Source organism: Lissotriton vulgaris, chromosome 4_1, assembly GCF_964263255.1.
Source record: "Lissotriton vulgaris chromosome 4_1, aLisVul1.2, whole genome shotgun sequence".
NCBI lineage: Eukaryota > Metazoa > Chordata > Amphibia > Caudata > Salamandridae > Lissotriton > Lissotriton vulgaris.
The window spans coordinates 1100976877-1100995818 of NC_141691.1; the positions used below are offsets into that span (position 1 = coordinate 1100976877).

The 18942-nt window shown below is 48.4% G+C and overlaps 1 protein-coding gene across 2 annotated transcripts in view; it reads right to left on the reverse strand.

Annotated features, from left to right (window-relative positions):
* The window catches only part of TEX10 (testis expressed 10), a 591356-nt gene that overhangs the window by 467800 nt on the left and 104614 nt on the right, over positions 1 to 18942 (reverse strand). For both annotated transcript variants that reach the window (XM_086965321.1, XM_086965322.1), the window contains exon 6: positions 14694 to 14832. In XM_086965321.1, the coding sequence (XP_086821447.1) occupies positions 14694 to 14832 (139 nt within the window). The remainder of the gene's footprint in view (positions 1 to 14693; positions 14833 to 18942) is intronic.

An 18942-nucleotide genomic window follows, 5' to 3' on the forward strand; every position in this document is an offset into this window, starting at 1 on the left:
TACCTGATCCCATACTGGAGTGATGTTGCGTTCCCGGGATATAGCCGCATCTTCGGATAAAAAGACTCCCAGGTACTTCACTCCATCCGTCGCCAACCGGAGGCCCGATGCCCAGTCCCCAACGCTCCGCTGGTCACCCAACAGCCACAGCGTGGATTTGCCCGGGTTCATGTATAGGCCAGAGGTCTCGCCAAAAATCTGCAAAATGCGCAACAGTCGCGGGCCGGAGCAGTCCAGGGCAGTGAGGAAAAATAGGACATTGTCAGCGTATAGAGCTATTTTGTCGGCGAGACCAGGCGCCCATCGGAATCCCTTGAGTTGGGCATCCATGCGCACCCACGCCACGAGGGGTTCCATGGCGAGCGCAAATAGGTATGGGGAGAGGGGACATCCCTGTCGCGTCCCCCTCCGGACCGGGAATGAGCGAGACACTGCGCCCCCGACACGCACTGATGCCGTGAGGCCGGTATAAAGAAAGTGGACATACGCTAAAAACCGTGGGCCGAGATTTAGGCGGCTCAGCAGGGCAAAGAGATACGTCCAGCTAAGTGAATCAAACGCCCTATCCATGTCCACCAGGAACAACGCAGCCGGCTCACCCAATCCTCTCCAAGCCGCCACCGCCACCTGAGCCCTCCTGATGTTATGGCGGGTAGCCCGCTGCGGCATAAACCCGGCCTGATCCGGATGTACCAGATCTGTAATATGCGGCTTGAGCCTGGTAACAAGATCCTTCGGCAAAATTTTGGCTTCAGTGTTCAGGAGTGATATTGGGCGGTAAGACGCATGGCTCTCCGAGGGTCTCCAAGGCTTCAAAAACACCACCACCTCGGCATGTCACCAGTCCGGTGGGAGTGAACCGCTCTCACATGATTCTTCGACGACCGGTCTAAGAAGCAGGCCCAGCTGAACCGAAAACTTCCGGAAGAATTCACTTGGGAATCCGTTAGGACCCGGCGCCTTGCCCGGGTTTAGTTCGCCCAGGGCGGCGCCCAACTCCTTGTCGGTCAGAGGCTGATCTAGCAGATCCCTAACCTCATCCGAGACGGCTCTTGGTGGAAGGTCATCAATAAAACGCTGAACAGTATCAGCCTCTAAGCATTCCCTGGGGGCGTATAGGGCCTCGTAGTACCCGGCAAAGCTCTCCGCAATCTCCACTGGATCTAGCATGGGCTCCCCCTCAGGGGTAACCACCCGAGGTAGCGGCTGTGCATGTATAATGCCCTGACAAAGATGGTGCAACATTTTGCAGGACATGTCGCCAGACTGGTAAACCAGACTACGGGTCGCCAACCAGGCCTGCCTCGCCCAGCAAAATCGAAGCGTGTTGTTGTTGCGCTAGCACCAGCTGTTGCCGTGCTCGCCCGCCATCTACCTCTCGGGCTCTGCGCTCCAGTGCTTCCAGCTCTGCCTCCCGTCGCACTAAATCCTTACGTCGCTTCCTTTTGGCCGCCGCGCACCAGGATATGTCCACTCCTCGCAATGTAGGCTTCAAAGCTTCCCAGAGAGTAGACGGGGAGTCAACGGACCCCTTATTCGCAGATAGATAATGATCTATTTCTACCGTGAGGTGCGCTGTGTATTTGTCTTGATTCAAGTGCCAGGCCGACATCCGCCACCGAAACGGCTGCATGGCTGGGCCCACACGCAGCACGGCGAGCACAGGCAAGTGATCTGACAAAGGCCCACTGTAAGATTTCCACCGAAGCTATGCAAGAGGCAGACCCCCCCTAGGGAGAAGAATGTAATCTAACCGGGAGAACGAATCCCGCGCCGCCGAGAAGTATGTGTAATCCCTTTGCGCACCATGTTTGTGTCGCCAAGCGTCTAGCCAGTCGAGCCCTGTGATCATCGCTGACAGTTTAGTGTTGGTACCTTCATTCCCCTGATCCTGACCCGCCGCCCCCCTCCGCCACCTGTACCAACCTTTATCCACAACATCATTCCAGTCCCCCTCCCCACAATAGACAATGAGTCAGGTATCTCACCCCACAGGGACATGATCTTTTCAACCTGTGGCCACTGGAGCGGTGGTGGGGCATAGACGATACCAAAAGTCACCTTATCTCCGCCTATCTCCCCCTGCACCACCACGTATCTACCTATGTGTCTGCCCAGGCGCGCTTATGAATGTATGGCACCCTGCGGTGTATAAGGACCGCCACCACTCTAGAGCCCCTTGTAAATCCGGAGTTAAACGCCTGTGTGTATCCAGAGCGCTGCAGGCACAGTGCTTTGGTTCAAAGCAAATGGGTTTCCTGCAACAAAAGAACATCCACACCCACCCTTTTGGCATACTGAAACACGGTCTCCGCTTAATTTTGTCTAGCATCCCTCTCACATTCCAACTCATGACCCGTAGCGATCCGGGGCCTGCCCCCCCCCCCCCCCTCCCTGACAGTAGACATCTAAACAATATGGCAAGTATAGGACTAGGAGTTCCAGCATCCAGCCAGCATGGTACATGGCATACATTAGGCAGTAGAGCGCACGAAAGAAAGGCCTCCCCCCAACATCCCAAGAACACCCCCCCCCCCCCCCCAACATCCCAAGAACACCCTTCCCCCCCATCCTTGCCCCACCCCGCACCTCCCAAACATGGACGCACCTGTCGCGGACGGATGACGACCAAGCTCCCAACAGAGGAGCAAGCGCAGCAGCCTCCAATGGATCCCCAAGTAACAACCCATAAGGACTAGGCCGTCACTCCCACCCTCCCATGTTGAACAGGACGGGCTCCTAGCCTAAATCTACATTGCACCTGGGCTTCCATTAATAGCATACACATTAAACAACGTTCATGTCCCACTGTCATCAAGGCACTACAGGCTGCTGATCTTGTGTCGGGTTGACCTGACATGCGGCCGAGCCGGAGCACGAACTCCTGCCTCAGCGCGATCCTCTGCGTCGCTGACACTGGCTCCGTAAGCCCTCCCTGGCAAGTCCACTCGAGGAAGAGTCCGACTCTCCATCCCTGGCAGTGTTAAGGCGAATTTTGACTGTCTCTTCAGTCCACTAAAACACTTCTTCTGGAGTGTCAAAGAACAGCGTGCAGGACTTCTAGATAACCCGCAGCCGCGCCGGATAGAGTAGCGCATATTGAAGCTTTAGATCTCGGAGACGGGCTTTGGCAGCGAGGAAGGATTGGCGTGGCTGCTGCACTAGCCTCGTGTAGTCCAGGAAGATCATGATAGTGGCGTTGTCGTGTGTGAGAGTACCTTTAATTCTCGCCTGCTGCAGGATAGCATCCCGATCCGCATAATTCAGGAATTCGGCAATGATCGGTCTCGGGCGCGCACCGACCGGGGGCTTCTGCACCAGTGCCCGATGGGCTCTCTCCACCACGAAGAATCTAGACAGGGCAACCGCCAGGATCCAACCCTCCAGCCACTGAGCTATGAAGGTCTCTGTTCTGCTCCCCTCACACCCTTCCGAAAAGCCAACAAAGCGCAGGTTGTTGCGTCGGGCCCGTCCTTCCGCATCCTCCGCCCTCAGGACCAGGCCCTTCTGCACTTCCTCCATGTCTGCGACCTTCCGTTTAAGAGTAGACACGTCGTCCTCAACTCCAGATATTCGAGTCTCCGCACTTGTAATACGCTCTACCGCATTCCTCAAGTCCTGTCGGAGAAGGGTAACATCCGCCAGACTGCCCCTATCTTCGCATCGAGCATGTCCCTCGACTGCGTGATTGCGGCAAACAACGCCGCATTGTCCGGAGAGGGCGCCGAGGGGCCACCAGATCCCACCACCTCTGTGTATTTGTCTATGGGCGCGTGTTTACCCTGTCCCCCTCCGGCTCCACCTCGTGTCATGGCTCACTGTTGGCACCACACAGGATATGAGTCTTACTGGTGGCTCGATTATGCGGGCTGCTGTCTAGGGCCGGAGGGTCAGGAGCAACCGCAATCAACGGGTATAAGTCAGGAGTCCGCGTCCACACGCACTGGCACAGTGTCGCACCGCGCCTGTCCGACCGTGTGCTCAAGTGTCCCGGGGACTCTCACTCAGGCGCCCCCCGCCCAGACTGGCCCCTGGCAGCACCCCTCCCGTCCCACACAGACTCAGGGTCCTTCCCACCGGGGCACAAACTGACCCCCGAATTCCCAACTGGGGGAGCGCAGCACTCACCACTGGTCTCCGCTGTTATGCAGCCTCAGGCAGGGCTTCAGTAGGCACTCTCCTCCCCACCGGGGCTCTCCACTGCCGCCGTGATGGGCGCCCAGCTCAAAATGGCGGCGCACTCCGTCAGCCCCACCAGGGCTCAGTCAATGCTCCTCCACATGGGGTAACGCACCTCCCTGCAGGCTCCCAGCGGCAATGGTGATGGCGCGATGTAGTCCTGCACCCGGGGCAAGCCCCAAGGCTGTTCCTCCGTACCACAGCCACCGACCGACTCACTCCCGCTTTGCCACTCCAAAGTCGGCGTCCCGGCTATGTGGGCCACACGGGTTCATCCGGGCCCACGGCTCTTCACGCACCCCACAGATCTTTCAGCTGGTGGCCGCTGGTTCCCCCAGGTGTCCCAGGACCTCACCGGGACCAGATTCGGTCCCAGAGTACTTTCAATGCACACCAGCAGCTCGTTCAGCTCACCTCTCGGTTCCGGGGGCCGTCCGTTCAGCAATGGGGGTCTCGTCTGACCCGCCCAGGCCGGGGCCGCCCGTTCCGAGCCCGGGGGAGGGAGACAATGAGGCGCAGGAGGGCTTCGGGCCACCCGAGCCCCCAGGAGAGATAGTGTGCCAGGCCTCCCCTACCGCGGTGCGTGTAGTCCCATCCAGGCAAAGCCATGCCAAAATTGAGGTCCCGGCGGCGTAGGCCCACCAAGCTCCTCCGGACCGGCTGCACCCCCAAGGAAGTTATCCGCACTGGAGTTCCCACAGGAGCACCTTCGGCGGAGGTCTGCTCTCGGCTCCAGGGACCGGCGCCGCACCCCTCTCCACGACAGCACCAGCGGACACGCCCGGGCCCAGCAGCCCCAAAATCAAGGTCCCGGCTGTCTGGGCCCCAACGGACCTCGTGGGACCCCGCCGCTTCGCTGCTCCTCCTCCCAGGGCTTTGCAGAGCCAGAGATGCCACCGAGTGCAGCCCAGCGCCTCCGCCGCCGATTGCCGTTGCAAGGGACTTGTGTTGAAGCCCAGGGCCAGGATAAATGTTCATTAGTATGTTAGGCTGGTCGGAGCTCAGGCTCTAAACGACGGCCATGTTCGCCGGCTTGGCCACGCACCCCCGACTGACTGAACTTTTATCCCAACTTTTGCTCTCCATGCATTTTTAGGGTTGGTTGTTAATTGTTTTATAACTGTGGTACCCCTCCCACATGTTTGTCAATTATTATACTATGTAGTGTAATGTTCACTTTTGTTTGTTTTGCTAAATGCTACAGGAAATATTTTACACATAGGAGAATTGGATCTAGTGTGGCCCACTACCAGGTCCCTGATCTTCATTGTCTACTCCTTATGGGGCCACTGAGTTGACTTCTATTTTACAGAATGTATTCATGTACTCTAAGTGTGTACAACGCTCTGATACCCGCAAGGGTCATGTTCGGGCTTTATAAAACTTTATAAATAATTAAAAATCCATCCACTGGCAAAAAGGTCCAATTACGACATACAAGTGATTGCAACACGAATAATGTGGTCTACTGCATTAAGTGTCCCTGTGGCATGGCCTACGTAGGGAAGAAGAAGCGCAAAATTAAGGTTCGGATTACAGAATACAAAAGTAAGATTAGAACTAGAAGTACTACATCAAGTTTAGCACGCCATTGTGATGAGGCTAAACACACCATATCACAACTTAGGTTTCAACTTATAGAAAAAGTGATATCCCAACCCGGGACTTACAATACCAAGAAATTACTTCAAAGAGAAACTTATCGGATTAAGTACCTGGACATCATGATACCCACTGGTTTAAATGACCGTTTAGACAAGTTTTTTATAAACTGAATAATCAATAGGGACACTCTTTAAAATTACGTTAGGATCCAACAGCACATCTGAGTGGACATTCAACACATCACTCAACTCATAGGAACACTAATACTAATGGGGGTGGGATACACATCCAGGGGGGCACAGGTTTGTTTCATTTTCCATTTATCATTTTTTATAACATCAGTTTTCCAGGACGCATGTCCTATATATAGTTAGACTTCACTTTGACCCAAGGTCATAAATAACGTATGACTACGTACATCCCAGTGAAAAATATATATGTTTTTCAAGAAGGCTTGCATGGCATACCTTTTCTACTTTAAGAGTTATCGAGTTGTTGTAGTTCATCATTGGCTGATAATCAATGTGTGTCGACCTTTTAGTATCTTGATTAGTTGAACATTTGGAGGCAACATAGCGATCCTCCTTAATGCCAAAAGTCACATCTTTCTGGATAATTACATATTATTTTAGCAGTGCACACGTGCATTTCACAACAGTTTTTTTCTGTCATTTGTTTTTACCTAATATAGCAAACTTTCAGATTTATCCATGAGATTCACTCTCAGGAGCAACACTGGCATTGTATCTGCACAGTATTCATACTATGATCAACTATTAGTTAGAGGCTTTACATTTCCCATGTTAAGATTGAGGCCCCAATTAGGTTTGCGCAGTACTATTTTATCTTCATGATGACAGAGGGGAAATTACCCTGCATGCATCAATGGTGCACGCTGAACGTAGGAGAGAGGTATCAGCTCATAACAGGGCGATCACAAGGTGGTGATTTCGGTTTTACAGGAGTCACATGACTGTTCCATATTTTCCTTTTTGGCAGTTTTCCTTACAGGACCTCTTCTTTTTAACCGGCTTTCTTTGATACTACGCAAGGCATCATTAAATTTGTCAGGTAAGAGCGTTTTCAGCGCACCAGTACTACAGTAGTATTCCTCGTCTCCATTGCTGCATGTTAAGTTAAGATTTTCTTTTTTGCTTCAGCCACGGATATTTGGTGTTCGAACGGCTTCTAGCTAAGATGTTTACGCTTTCAACCTTTCAGGTGAGCCAATTTCATGTTGCTGCACACTTTGTATAGCCAGTCGTCTAGGGCACTGTAGTCATAACAGATTTTTTCTTAACATTGGTCAGGATAAACGTTTACCTCGTCATAGCATAACAGAGCATACCTACGAGGTATTCCATCATTCATCAGTTTTTCTGGAGGTTTTATCAGCACTTCGGGTGTTTATGCACTACATTTTTTATCATTCGTTGAAACAAGGTTATAATTAACACACTCACTTTCGACACGTTGGGGGAGTCAGGTTATTTGTACTTTTGGATACAAGGGTCTCTCGCGAGTTGCAGCAATGATTCAGAACACGGGCGGCCAGGTAATGCAGCTGATGTGGAATCAAAGTTTTTGTTGATGACATTATAAGTGTATCATTTTCCTTTGTAGATTGCCCCTGAGGAAGGGACTGAAACGTCCCGAAATGCATCGGGCATTTAAAAGAATGTTGAATTACAGTCATTTATGAGCTATGAAGACAAGAGTAGAATTGGTAACAAAAAATTGAATCATGTATTGAATGTTTATTTCGGTTTATGTTTTTGTTGTGGTTATGATTATGATTAAGACATGACAAATAAGAATATCATTCATGTATAAATGAATATCAGTGTGGAGCATTGCTTTAGAATAATACATTTGGATTAAACATATGGGTTTGGTTACAACTCAGTGAATAGTGCACAGTGCACCCAAGTTACCATACTTGTAATAACACATCTCTATGTGCCATGCCTACAAGCCACTGCCCTGACCTAGATCAGTCACCGCTGTAGCTGGGTGCACAATACCAGTGTGAAGCTAGTGGTGCATGAGCCCTGTACCCATACAGTGTCTAAGTCCATTCTTAGACGTTGTAAGTGCAGTGCTCCCATTAGGGGTATATGGTGATCGGAGTTTGTCATTACGAACTCCACAGCAACATAATGACTACACTGAAAACCAAGAAGTTTGGTATCAAACTTCTCAGCACATTAAACCTACACTGATGTGAGAGTGGGATTTAATGAAAAATGCACACAGAGGGCCTCTTAGAGATGCCCCCTGAAAACTAACCAACCACTGGTGTCCAGGCTGAGTGGCTGCTTTCAGCTTCCACCACCAGACATGTTTCTGGACCCCTTGGTTGAGAGACTGCTGCTCTCTGGGGTTTGAAACAATGCACATTATGCGATGAGGTGCTGTATGAGAGTAGGGTCTGCTATCCTATGGTCACCCCAAATTTTTGCTTTTTGCTTCACTGGTTTTCGACTTAATGTGGCTGTGGGCCTGCTAATCAGACCCACAGCCTACTGTTCTCTCTCTAAATTCACATACATGTACTATAGGTACATAACCCAATTGGAACTGCACACCTTGTCAGCCCCTGTACCATGCACTATAGGTGCTCAGGGCATAGGTGCCAACAAGGCCTACCAGGGGCTGCAGCATATCTTTTGCCACCCCTGGCTGGTACTTAAATCGACACAACTGGCTGATCACTCAGCTGGGGCAAGTTGGTGTAATCACCCCTTGCTTAGATATAGTATACCTATATCTAAACCTATTCTAAACCTATATCTGCACACATATAAACCTATAAGTCACTCCTATGGCAGGCCTTAACAATCCTGAAGGCAGAGTGCTTGGTTTTATGTGAGATGGTGCTCTAGCATGAGCTGAGCCTGTCTGCAGCTGTCTGGACCAATTCCCTAAGCTGTTCCGGGATAATGCCATAACCATATACTATTAAGTGCATTATAATCCATCCCGGTTATGTGCTAACTTTGGTTTGGCTTTATCAAAACATGTCGTGTTTGGTGTCATACGTTTTGGAATACTACCCCCTCGACAGTCCTGTTGACGGGGGTAGCATTCCACCCTTCTAGAGGGAAAAGACATGTTACTTTACTGAAACGCGGTTGATTTTTAAAAGAGCCTCAGCATCACAAAATGGACGCTTCTGCTACAGACACGAGTCTGACCTCCTGCTGCTGACCGTAACTTGACTGAGGAGGCCTGGACAAAGGGTTTCCTGTCGCAGGAAGGTGTCACACCAACCCAGACAGGAGATAGTGGATTGATGCAGGTAGGTTTGAAAGAAACCAGACGGTGCCTGGGGAGCACAAGGCTTCCCCTTGCATAATCCGGTCAAACCGGTTCTGGGGCTCACCAGCCCCAGTCCCAGCGCGACCCTGGACAAAGGGAAAGAGGTGTAACCACCCCCTTCCTGGGTCCCACCCATAGGAAGGACCTAGCAGGTAATCCAGCCCACCAGATTGGTATAAGAGTGGGAGCAGTGCCAAAGCATTAAGATTATCCTGGCTGAAACTTATGAAACGAAACTCTGGACCCTTCGACATCCTACTCGACGTAGGAGACTGAAGAATCTCCCCTGTGGTCAAGGAGTGACCACCCTGTGCAAACAGGCACCATCCAGTACCTCAACGTTTGCTTTGTTGCAGTTCCCGCCGGAACTCGAGTGACAGAGTTCGACAAGACCCAGGGTTCCTGCCTTCTAACAGCCCGGTCCACAGTCCCTGCAAAGCTGAGACCCGTGGAGGCGACCTGAAGCGTGGGGTCGGCCATCTTGGAAAGACCACGAGGCGCTGACCGTGCAGCTCCCGAGGCACCCTCGAAGCTGTGCATTGGGGTTTGAGAAGCCCCAGTCCTGAGCCACTCCTGCACCGAAGCTCATTCCTCTACACTCACCGAGTGCTGCGTGGGGCCCTTCTGCACTTTTTGGCTCAACCCGTTGGTCCGGTCGCTTGCTCGTTGGCTTGCGGCCCCAGTACCGACGAACCTTTGAATTTGACCTGCCAGTCCGGTTACTCTGGACTGGCCCTCGCTCCCCTGAAAAGGAGCACCCGCTCTGACCTTGCTGGTCCGAGTAAGAAGCGATCTTCGAGTCCTGCGTGGGTTGCAATTGCCAGCAGCGAGAGCCTTCGTGGGACAGCTCGTGATCCACTCCTGGACATCCTCGGTGCCCCAGAGTCCACGTGGCAGCGGAGACAAGCTTCTCAACAACCACCTGATTGCGCCCGACATTGCCTGGTTACTTCCTGGTTCCACCCTGGTCACTGCTGAGTGGCCCAGACTCTGTCCCCTCTGCTTTCAGGTACTCTAGATCTTTGATCCACCCTTGGATCACACCGGACACTTCTCTTCTCGACGCCTGCAGCATCTTCTTCTTCAGGTACCAGCGACCTGCGTGACGAAACCCGACACTACTTCACACCTGTGCACCCGCTTCCTGTGGGTGAGGTAACTCAGCAACGCCGGTGTTTCTACACTGGTACACACCTCTAGTGTATGTGTCTAAAGTTTTGTCCTTCTAGGTCAGTCGGAAGGTTCCTTAAACAGTAACTTTTACGCATCATTGACATTGCATTGGTGCATGCGTGTGCTTTAAGCGCTGGACCCGATTCCTGCGGGCTTTTCCCGACTTCAGCATTGCTAGTCCCGATTGGTCCCAGCGATTCCCTAGGCCCTAGGCCTAACCACTGTTCGATTGGTAGTTCTTATACCACTTTTTTAATATATGGTTTGCGTGGCCCCCCCGGCCTCATCCATAATTGTGCAACTTTCATATGTTATACTGTGCTTTTGTTTAAATGCTTGTGCCTCTAGACTCAAAGAGTATAGAGGATTATTCTAGTAATAAATACATATATTTTTATAATATATAACTTGTGTGGTGTCCTTTTATTTGATATTACAGGATTGTGATTGGTAAAAAAGCTCGCTTAACACGACCTCTTGATTTAAGCCTTTAAGGCTGCTTAGTCCATGCTACCATTAGGATAGCTTGTCTAATAAGGTTGACTTGCAACCAGACACCATAAGGGTTGTTTGGACTGATACAAGGTGCCCCCAGAATTGGAGACATCATATATCAGGCCAACTTTTCACAGGTGCCAAGACTCCTCCCCCCGGATGGGCAGGGTTCACAATAGGGGAAGCGTCAAAGGCTTGCCCCCTTTATGAGCTTCCCCAGCCACTTGCTGCTTTCAAGCAACTGGTCCCCACTGGTTCTGACCCCCACTTTGGGCGGGAGAACCGGTTGGAAAAACAAGTGAGGAAGAGAGGTGTGTCAACTGCTGTCGACTCCTCCCCTCAGGTGGGGGAGGCAAGGTGAAGCCCAACTCTTAGTCCCCGCCATCTTACAGATGGGTGGACTCAACCAACCAAGGACATGCTCATGCCCCCCTCCCACTGGAGGTAGGCATAATCCAGGATGTAACATCCCAGGGAAGGGGTCCATTGGTCCCTACCTTTTACCTACCTGTAACACCCCTAAATCTAGTATTCAGGGGTAGCCCTGAACCTTGCTTCCTCAGACAAGAAGAAACTACAAGAGAAGAAGGACCGAACAGGCGTGCAAAAGCTAACAAGAGGAGACGCCCATTGACCTGGCCCCTACCCTACCGGCCTGTCTCCAACTCGAACCTGCTCCTGCGAAATCCCGGTGTGTCCTGCAGTCAGCAACCTCAAAAACCCCAGAGGACCTGCCTGACTTCTACCACAAAGACTTTGTCTCCGGTAAACACCGGATTTGTTAGTCTGCAACCTTTGGTTCCGGCCGGACACCTCTCGATCAGTCAGTCAAAGAACTTTATTCGGTTAATTAAAACCATAAAAGCATTCTATACAAAAATGTAAAAATGAATGTGACATTTGTTAACAACAAAGATATTGCACAGGTTACATACACAAGATAAACAAACTTTAAAATGCAACGTTGAAACCTAATTATTAAAAAATTAATGTAAACTAGGTGATGGAGATCACTCACATTTTTCCTCTTTATAGTAACTGCTGGACACCTCTCATTACCCCACTCTGTACCCGTCGTCCACGGCCCGAGCGGCAAAAAACCACAAGGCGGTCCCCCCGGCGATCCTAATCAGAGATCTGGCGACCCCTGACCTGCCTCGAGCCTCCAGCTGACGCCTGCAGCCTAAATCCGGAACAGCGACCAGGGGCTGGTTAAGAAGATCCGACCCCAAAAGGCACCCCTGCACCGAACGCCCTATGACCTTGGGTGGCCAAACTGATGGTGCCTAACCAACCCCCAACTTACCTCCCGAAGTGGTGGTTGCACCCATAAGACCTTCGTCCCCAAGCCTGCAGTGCCTTTGCAAACTGGAGGTTCCCCATTGCAAACAGGGTGCCCAACGTCAAAACAGCACCCTGCACCCGGCCGCCCTAGTGCTGTCAAGGGTGCACCTTTGGTGCTACTTTGTGTCCCCATTTGCCCTAAGCTAAAGTGCAGGACCTTTGCTCCCACAACTAAGTGGCCAGCTCATCCACAGCCACCAACCAGAGTCCCCCTATCCCCATTGGATAAAATTGGGCCTCAGGACTCTGCTCCCCTCCGCCCTCGTGCCGCTGAGGGTGGAACTAGAGCACATCCTTGACCCTGGGGGACCCCTGAGTCTACCCCCAGAACCTCAACTCCCACTACCAAATACCTTAAAACCAATAACACTATTTTCCTCCATAGGTAAGATTGACTGTTTTTCTTAGAAAAGTTTGTGTCCGTTTAAAAACCTAAAGAGTTTTTATTTTTAATTGTACTGTTTAACAAACGATTTTACTTACCTGTTTACAGGAAACGTCCCAGAGTAGTATATAGGTATGCTACTCTGTGTAAGAAAAGTAATCCAAAAAGTAACTTACATGGTATTTTACTGAAATGCCCATTCAAGTCTATGTACTGAATTTACAAAGTATTGCATTTCTCTGCAACCATACTGCAAGTCAAAACAAAGTGCATATACAATTACAATTCAAACTGTTTACAAACAGCATTACTACTGTGCCAGGCTTGCTTGGTTCTAGAAAATAAAATAAGTAAAAGATTATTTTTATACAAAACAATTGGTCTAAAGTTCAGTCTGAGTGTGTGAATTAATTTGCTGACAGTGTGTACAACAAATGCTTAACACGGTCCTCTGATACAGCCTTACTGCTTGAGCACTCTACCACAAATAGAGAGTGAGGTGCTATCTAAATTTATCCCTGCCTACCTTTGGGGTTCCACTGGACTCTGTGCACACTATACCTCACTTTGGTATAGTATATACAGAGCCAGCTTCCTACAGCCAGTAAAGAGGCAGGAGATGACCGTCAGGGTAGGCAGGGTGGGAAGTGCAACAGACTATGTAGGCAAGTGGGTGGGGCAGTAGCAAAACAATGGTGGGCAAGCGGGGAGATAAGGGCAATGACTAGGACAATGGATGTCAGGGAGGAGAGGACATCAGAAGCAAACTGATCACACAGCCCAGGAGGGAGCAGAGTGCCAGGGCACTAGACCTTACAGGGCAGGAGTGAGGGGCAACAGAAGCACAAAGGCCCATGGAGAAAACGAGTAAGGGGGCCGGAACATGCAAACAGACAACAGAGCTCAAAGGGTAAGGGAAGGAGCAGCAAGCTGATCACACAAGGCAGACAGGATGGGAAGCGAAAGCACAACACACCAGAAGGGAGTGGATAGAGGCATACTCGAAGTTAACAGAGGGAAGGTGGGAGGGGGTCTGGAGCAGCAAGCTGGTCATACAGGGCAAGTAGGAGGGGCAGTGGCAACACAAAGAACCAACTAGGATCGGCATGAGGACCATGAAGGGCAGAAGTAAGGGGGTAGGGGCTGGACTCCCACACCAGATGGCAGAAGCAGAGCCAGCAAGAGGTCCATGGAGGACAGGTAGGAGAAGCAGTAGCAGCACAACGGACCATGTAGGGCATGGACTAGGAAGATGGAAGGGAGGGGCCGGAAGGGAGCACTGACTGAGACAGCAAGTTGACCATGATAGGTAGGCAGGAGAGGCAATGGCAGTACAGCAGAAGGTGCAGTACAGGCAGGCAGCAGCATGCACACAGATGACAGAAGGCATGGAAAACAGGGCAGGTGCAGAAAGCTAATCACGCAGCAAAGCTGAGAGGGGCAGAGGCAGCACAAAGAACATGCAGCACTTGAGTGAGGGGGCTAGTGTGACAATCTAACCACAGAGGGACAGCAGGAGGGGCAGTCTCAGCACATCAGACAATACAAGCAGAAGGGAGGGGGCAGAGGCATGTACTCAGACAACAGAGGGCAGGGAGGAGCTGGCTAGGGGGAGCAAGTAAAGCACGGAGTGCAGGCAGGAGGGGTAGCAGCTGCGCAAAAGACCATGCCTAGCAGGAAGATGGGGGACATGACACAGAATCAGACAAAGGAGAGCATTTACACATCTAGGTATCTATTAATGTAAGTTTTTTTTGTTTTTAAGCGTTCGTTTTTAACTCATTTAAACACCTAAATATAACTTTACTTCAACCATTGGTATTTTCAAAATGTTTTAAGTTTTGACACTTCTCCATTAAATGTATTCTAGCTGAAAGTGAGCATTAAGGCAAATCCTGCATAACATGCCCTGTGATTACATCTCATAAGGACTACTTTGCATAGCGATAACTTTACTTGTAAGCTTATATCCCATGGAGCCAACTAAGAAACAGGTTAGTTTTTAACTGATTTTAAAAGGGCATTTCACGACAGTTACACAAACTCCAGAAAATACAGCAAACCAAGAACTGTTTCAGCAGTACTATTTTGCAAGAGCACAATATCTCTAATAAACTACTTAAACAAAATAAAACTCACACCTCAAAACAGAATACGGGTATTTGAGAGTATTAACATATAAGATTTTCACCTGCCCAAAAGGACATTAAAATCTTCATCCTGAAGGTAGATTCTGCTGAAGAATTTCAGGAGCATAGAACGCACAGGGAAGGCAAGATTCTTTTTCTGATACAGCATATATACCGCTCGAATAAGTCTCTCCGTTGACACTGCAAAAGATATAAATTGTGTGTATTTTATGCCGGGTTAAAATAGTGCAGTATGCCATATACACAAAAAGACAAGGCCAAACATTTTGTATTACCTAAGCAATCAGCCAAGTGTTGATAATACAATTACCGGTTCGTCACTATAAATCTTCATAGTTCAGATGTTCATTAGTAGTAATGGAGGACAGGCAGATGCCAGGTCAGACCAATCGGCAAATAATCAAGGAGAGGGAGTTGGGGTGGGGGAAGCAGGGTCTGCGAATATACATTGAAGAAAGCAGTAGGGCCCTTGCTACACTTTTGTGACCACAAGTTCTTCTGCATGGTCCTCCATGGAGTCCTTGACTTGGGTTGCACAGTAGTAGTACACATGACTTGGGTTGCACAGTAGTAGTACACATGACTTGGGTTGCACAGTAGTAGTAAAAACCTTGGTGCAATTGTCCGTGGCTAGTGAGTCAACCCCCCCCCCCCCCCGTCCCGAATAAACCAAGGGAAAAGAGAAGGACTTCTTCAGCCTCGGACACAATGGGGTCAACCATGATGGGTAACATGCAGAGGAAGAGATGCAGGACAACATGCTGTCTAGGATTGAATCCCTGTTGATGACTGCCACTGGGGGGGAGCATCCCTTCTACTGGAACTTAATAGTCCACAGTTATAGCAACTGTAGTAAAACTGGAGAAGTTTCAAAATCAGATTAAATGTTCTGAACAAGGAATTGGGGGCAACACAACTGAACTTAATGAGATTCAAAACTGTCCCATATTTACAAGAAACCTAGTAAGTTTCAAAAGTGTTTCAAGAAAGTGATGCGAATATTGTAGTTGTAAGCTAAAACCCTATAGGGATACATTCACATTCTGAACTTTCAAGAGCCAGAGAAAGAGAAACTCTGACAGTACATTTACATGACCTCTTGAAACTTAAGTCGTAGTGGATCACAAGGTTGACCAGATTAAGGTGCATAGTGCATTTTGACTTGCCGTATGTGGTACCAGTGGAATCTCTTGTGATGCTGTGGGAGTCAAACTAGAACTGTGCTTGTCAGTCGAATGTGCAATTGTCATCAGGGCAGCGCTCTGTAAAAATGGATTTGTTTACAGAGGGGTTAGAGTCCTAATATTTTCTGATTTAAGAAGAAAAACTCTGATTAAGAGTTGGGTATTTCAGTCCTTGGATATGGGATTTGTATAGTTGGGCACAGAAGCAATAGTAGGGTAATCAGCTAAACTTTCTATAGGTCACAAACCGGATGTGCATGTTTGCAGATATGAATGATGCCAAGACCTTTCTGAAGAAAGAAGGTCCTGATACAGGCTGTGAAGCACTGTTTTTTGTTGTTGTTTTTTTAAGGTGGGGGTGGGGGGGCATCTCTATCTTCAGCGGGTCCCTTAGGACTTTGAAAGCTTATCTTTGGTACTGTTCCTACAGTGCAAATGGTACTTTGAAAGGTTAGAGGATTTATTTTCTTTTTAATATAGAACACTTTCTTTGTAACTTGTCTTTGTGAAATTTTGGGATATTCTTGTTGAGGTGAGACTTTGCTTTCCTAACACAGGTCCTGGCACTCCAAGATTTGTGAAAGTGGTTGACAAGAAATCTATATCATTACAACAATGTTTGCTATACTGTGTTTTCACCAAGGAGTTTTTAACTTCTTCATTTGTGCAGATGTAAAGAGAACACATCACAAGCTGCGCACGTTTTTCAATTACAGACTAGTAAGGAGAGTAACAAAGTCCCCCACCGCAACTGCCCCCCTTCATACGGCAAATACAGATCATGAACATCACTCTATATGGTCTTGCAGTCGTAATCATTATACACCTAGCCGCCCACAAGTTTGTTGCACCTTTTAGGGGTACACCAAACTCATTGGATAATTACTCATTGAAAACACGAATGAAGATAAATATACCTAAAACATAAATAAACCTATGTGACCTATGACAATAACTTCAAGAAAATATACAAGGCATTTACAAATGACCCACCAACATTGAAAGGCTGCAAGACAAATCATGAGTTGTAATAAGTGAAAGGGAGAAGAAAAGAAAGTATATAAAGAAAAGGGGGAAGCTAGAAGAGTAATGAGAAATCAGGGAGTTACAATATCTCCCTAGCAATAGTAAAGAGGAGATGACAGGAATCTGGATGGCTTTAGCCATAAGAAATGGTAGTAAAAAGAAGTGTAATAAGTGTAGGTGGGGTGGAACGTAAATGCAGAAGCCAATACAGAGCAGACGCCCGATGATTATAAACAAAAGTTACGCAATGGATGAAGAAGGACTAGGAAATATGATTAAAGGAAGAAAAGAAGATAAACGGGATCAATGAGGGGGAATAATGAGAGATACTGACAGGAACAGGATAAGACAATGATGGATAAAGAGAAATGAGACCAAGCAAATACCAGAACAGAAAACAGAGTGTTCCAGATGTCATGGAAAGACTGGAAACCTGTGAAGTGTAAAGAAAGATTTAGAAACCCAAATAACAATTGATGGAGTCTTTGCTATAATGATTTTACCAAGTTACATCGTCTCTTCCTTATGTGTACAGATAAACTGCTTCAAATCAGCTGGGTTGTCGAAGGTGGTCATTTTATCCCTTTAGGTAACTTTGAAGAAACTGCAATGATTAAGAACAAATTTAGCATTCATGGATTGCAAAGCTGGGCGTAAGTCCAAAGTTTCTTTTCTCCGAGTGGCTGTCATTCCTTCAATGCCTTCACTGAAGAAAACCCTGTGACCAGACATTAACATTTGTTTGTGTTCTTTTGTGGCAGAATGAACTTTCATAAGATCAGAGTATTGCAGAAAAAATGAACTTATCCCTCTTGATCTGCCAGAGGTGGAGGATAGTGAAGGGCCAATGCATGATGAGCTCTTTGAATAATGAGGTCAGAAGAATCTTTTAGGCAAACAATCTAGGGAATATTGAGCTTAAGGAACTTAATGATATCAGCTCTTTTTGTGCTCTCAGGAATAACAAATTTGAAAAGTATTGTGCCTGATGCAGTTTTCTAGATTCTCTGCCTGCTTTTGAAAAGATTAACTTCTTTGGATAGAGAATCTACTTTAGCCATAATCTTCTGAGCATCACTAACTTGCTGCGTAACCTCTACGCCTAGAATCCAAATGAGACCATTTATCCCTGGTACCAACTTACTATGATCTCGAACCTGATTCAGGTTAAGTTATTATTGGTCAACTGGTATTACAAAATGTTTCACCAAAACAGTTGTCACATTATTGAAACCTTACAGGCAGAAATCAATAAGTTAGCGGGGAAGTGGCAGCCTCTGTGCCTCCTCTGGGTGGGGGATTTTAATTGTATCACCTGCTTGTATAGCACTAAACAAGATTACGGGACGCTGGAAACAGAGTGCCAACGGCAGCTGCCTTTTATTCATACACCACAGGGCGAGGCTTTAAATGCTATTATCATTGAAAATGAATTGTGTCCGACTGATACCCTCGTTAGTAGCCCTTTAATACAGTGCCCCCCTTACGTTGGAGAAGTTAGGAAAAGTTTTATTGATTTTATGTTCATATCGAGAAAGTTTGCCACACTTGCTGGTAACTTTGAGGTTGAACCAAAACAACGCTAGTGACCATAACCCCCTTACTGTTTCCCTCAGTTTAATAGCCCCAGAAGGGTAAGTCGACGTTGACCCATTCAGTATAACACCAATCAAGGGGTGAGATTGAAATGGGGCAACATAAACCCTATTCAACTTGAGGATCCTCCAACACGATTCTTCCCCAGATGAGGTTATACAGGGTTTTGAACAAATCTGTGTGGATGTAGCCAAAACAGCAAGAAAAAGAAACCAGATCAAGAAAAAGAAACCAGATCAAGAGCAAGAAACGAACAAGTTACTTACCTTCGGTAACGATATATCTGTAAGAAACAGTAGTTAGTATTAGATTCCTTACCTTAGAATATCCCAGGCGTCAGTCTGGATCCGGAAACCTTTGCGTAGCAGTACCCCTGCGCGTCGGTAGGCGTCGTCTGCAGGCGTCCCCTGCGGCTCCGCGTCCGTCGTCGGCGTCGTGCGCCGTGATGACGTCGCGGGAGTATATAGACGCCGCCTCCGCGCAC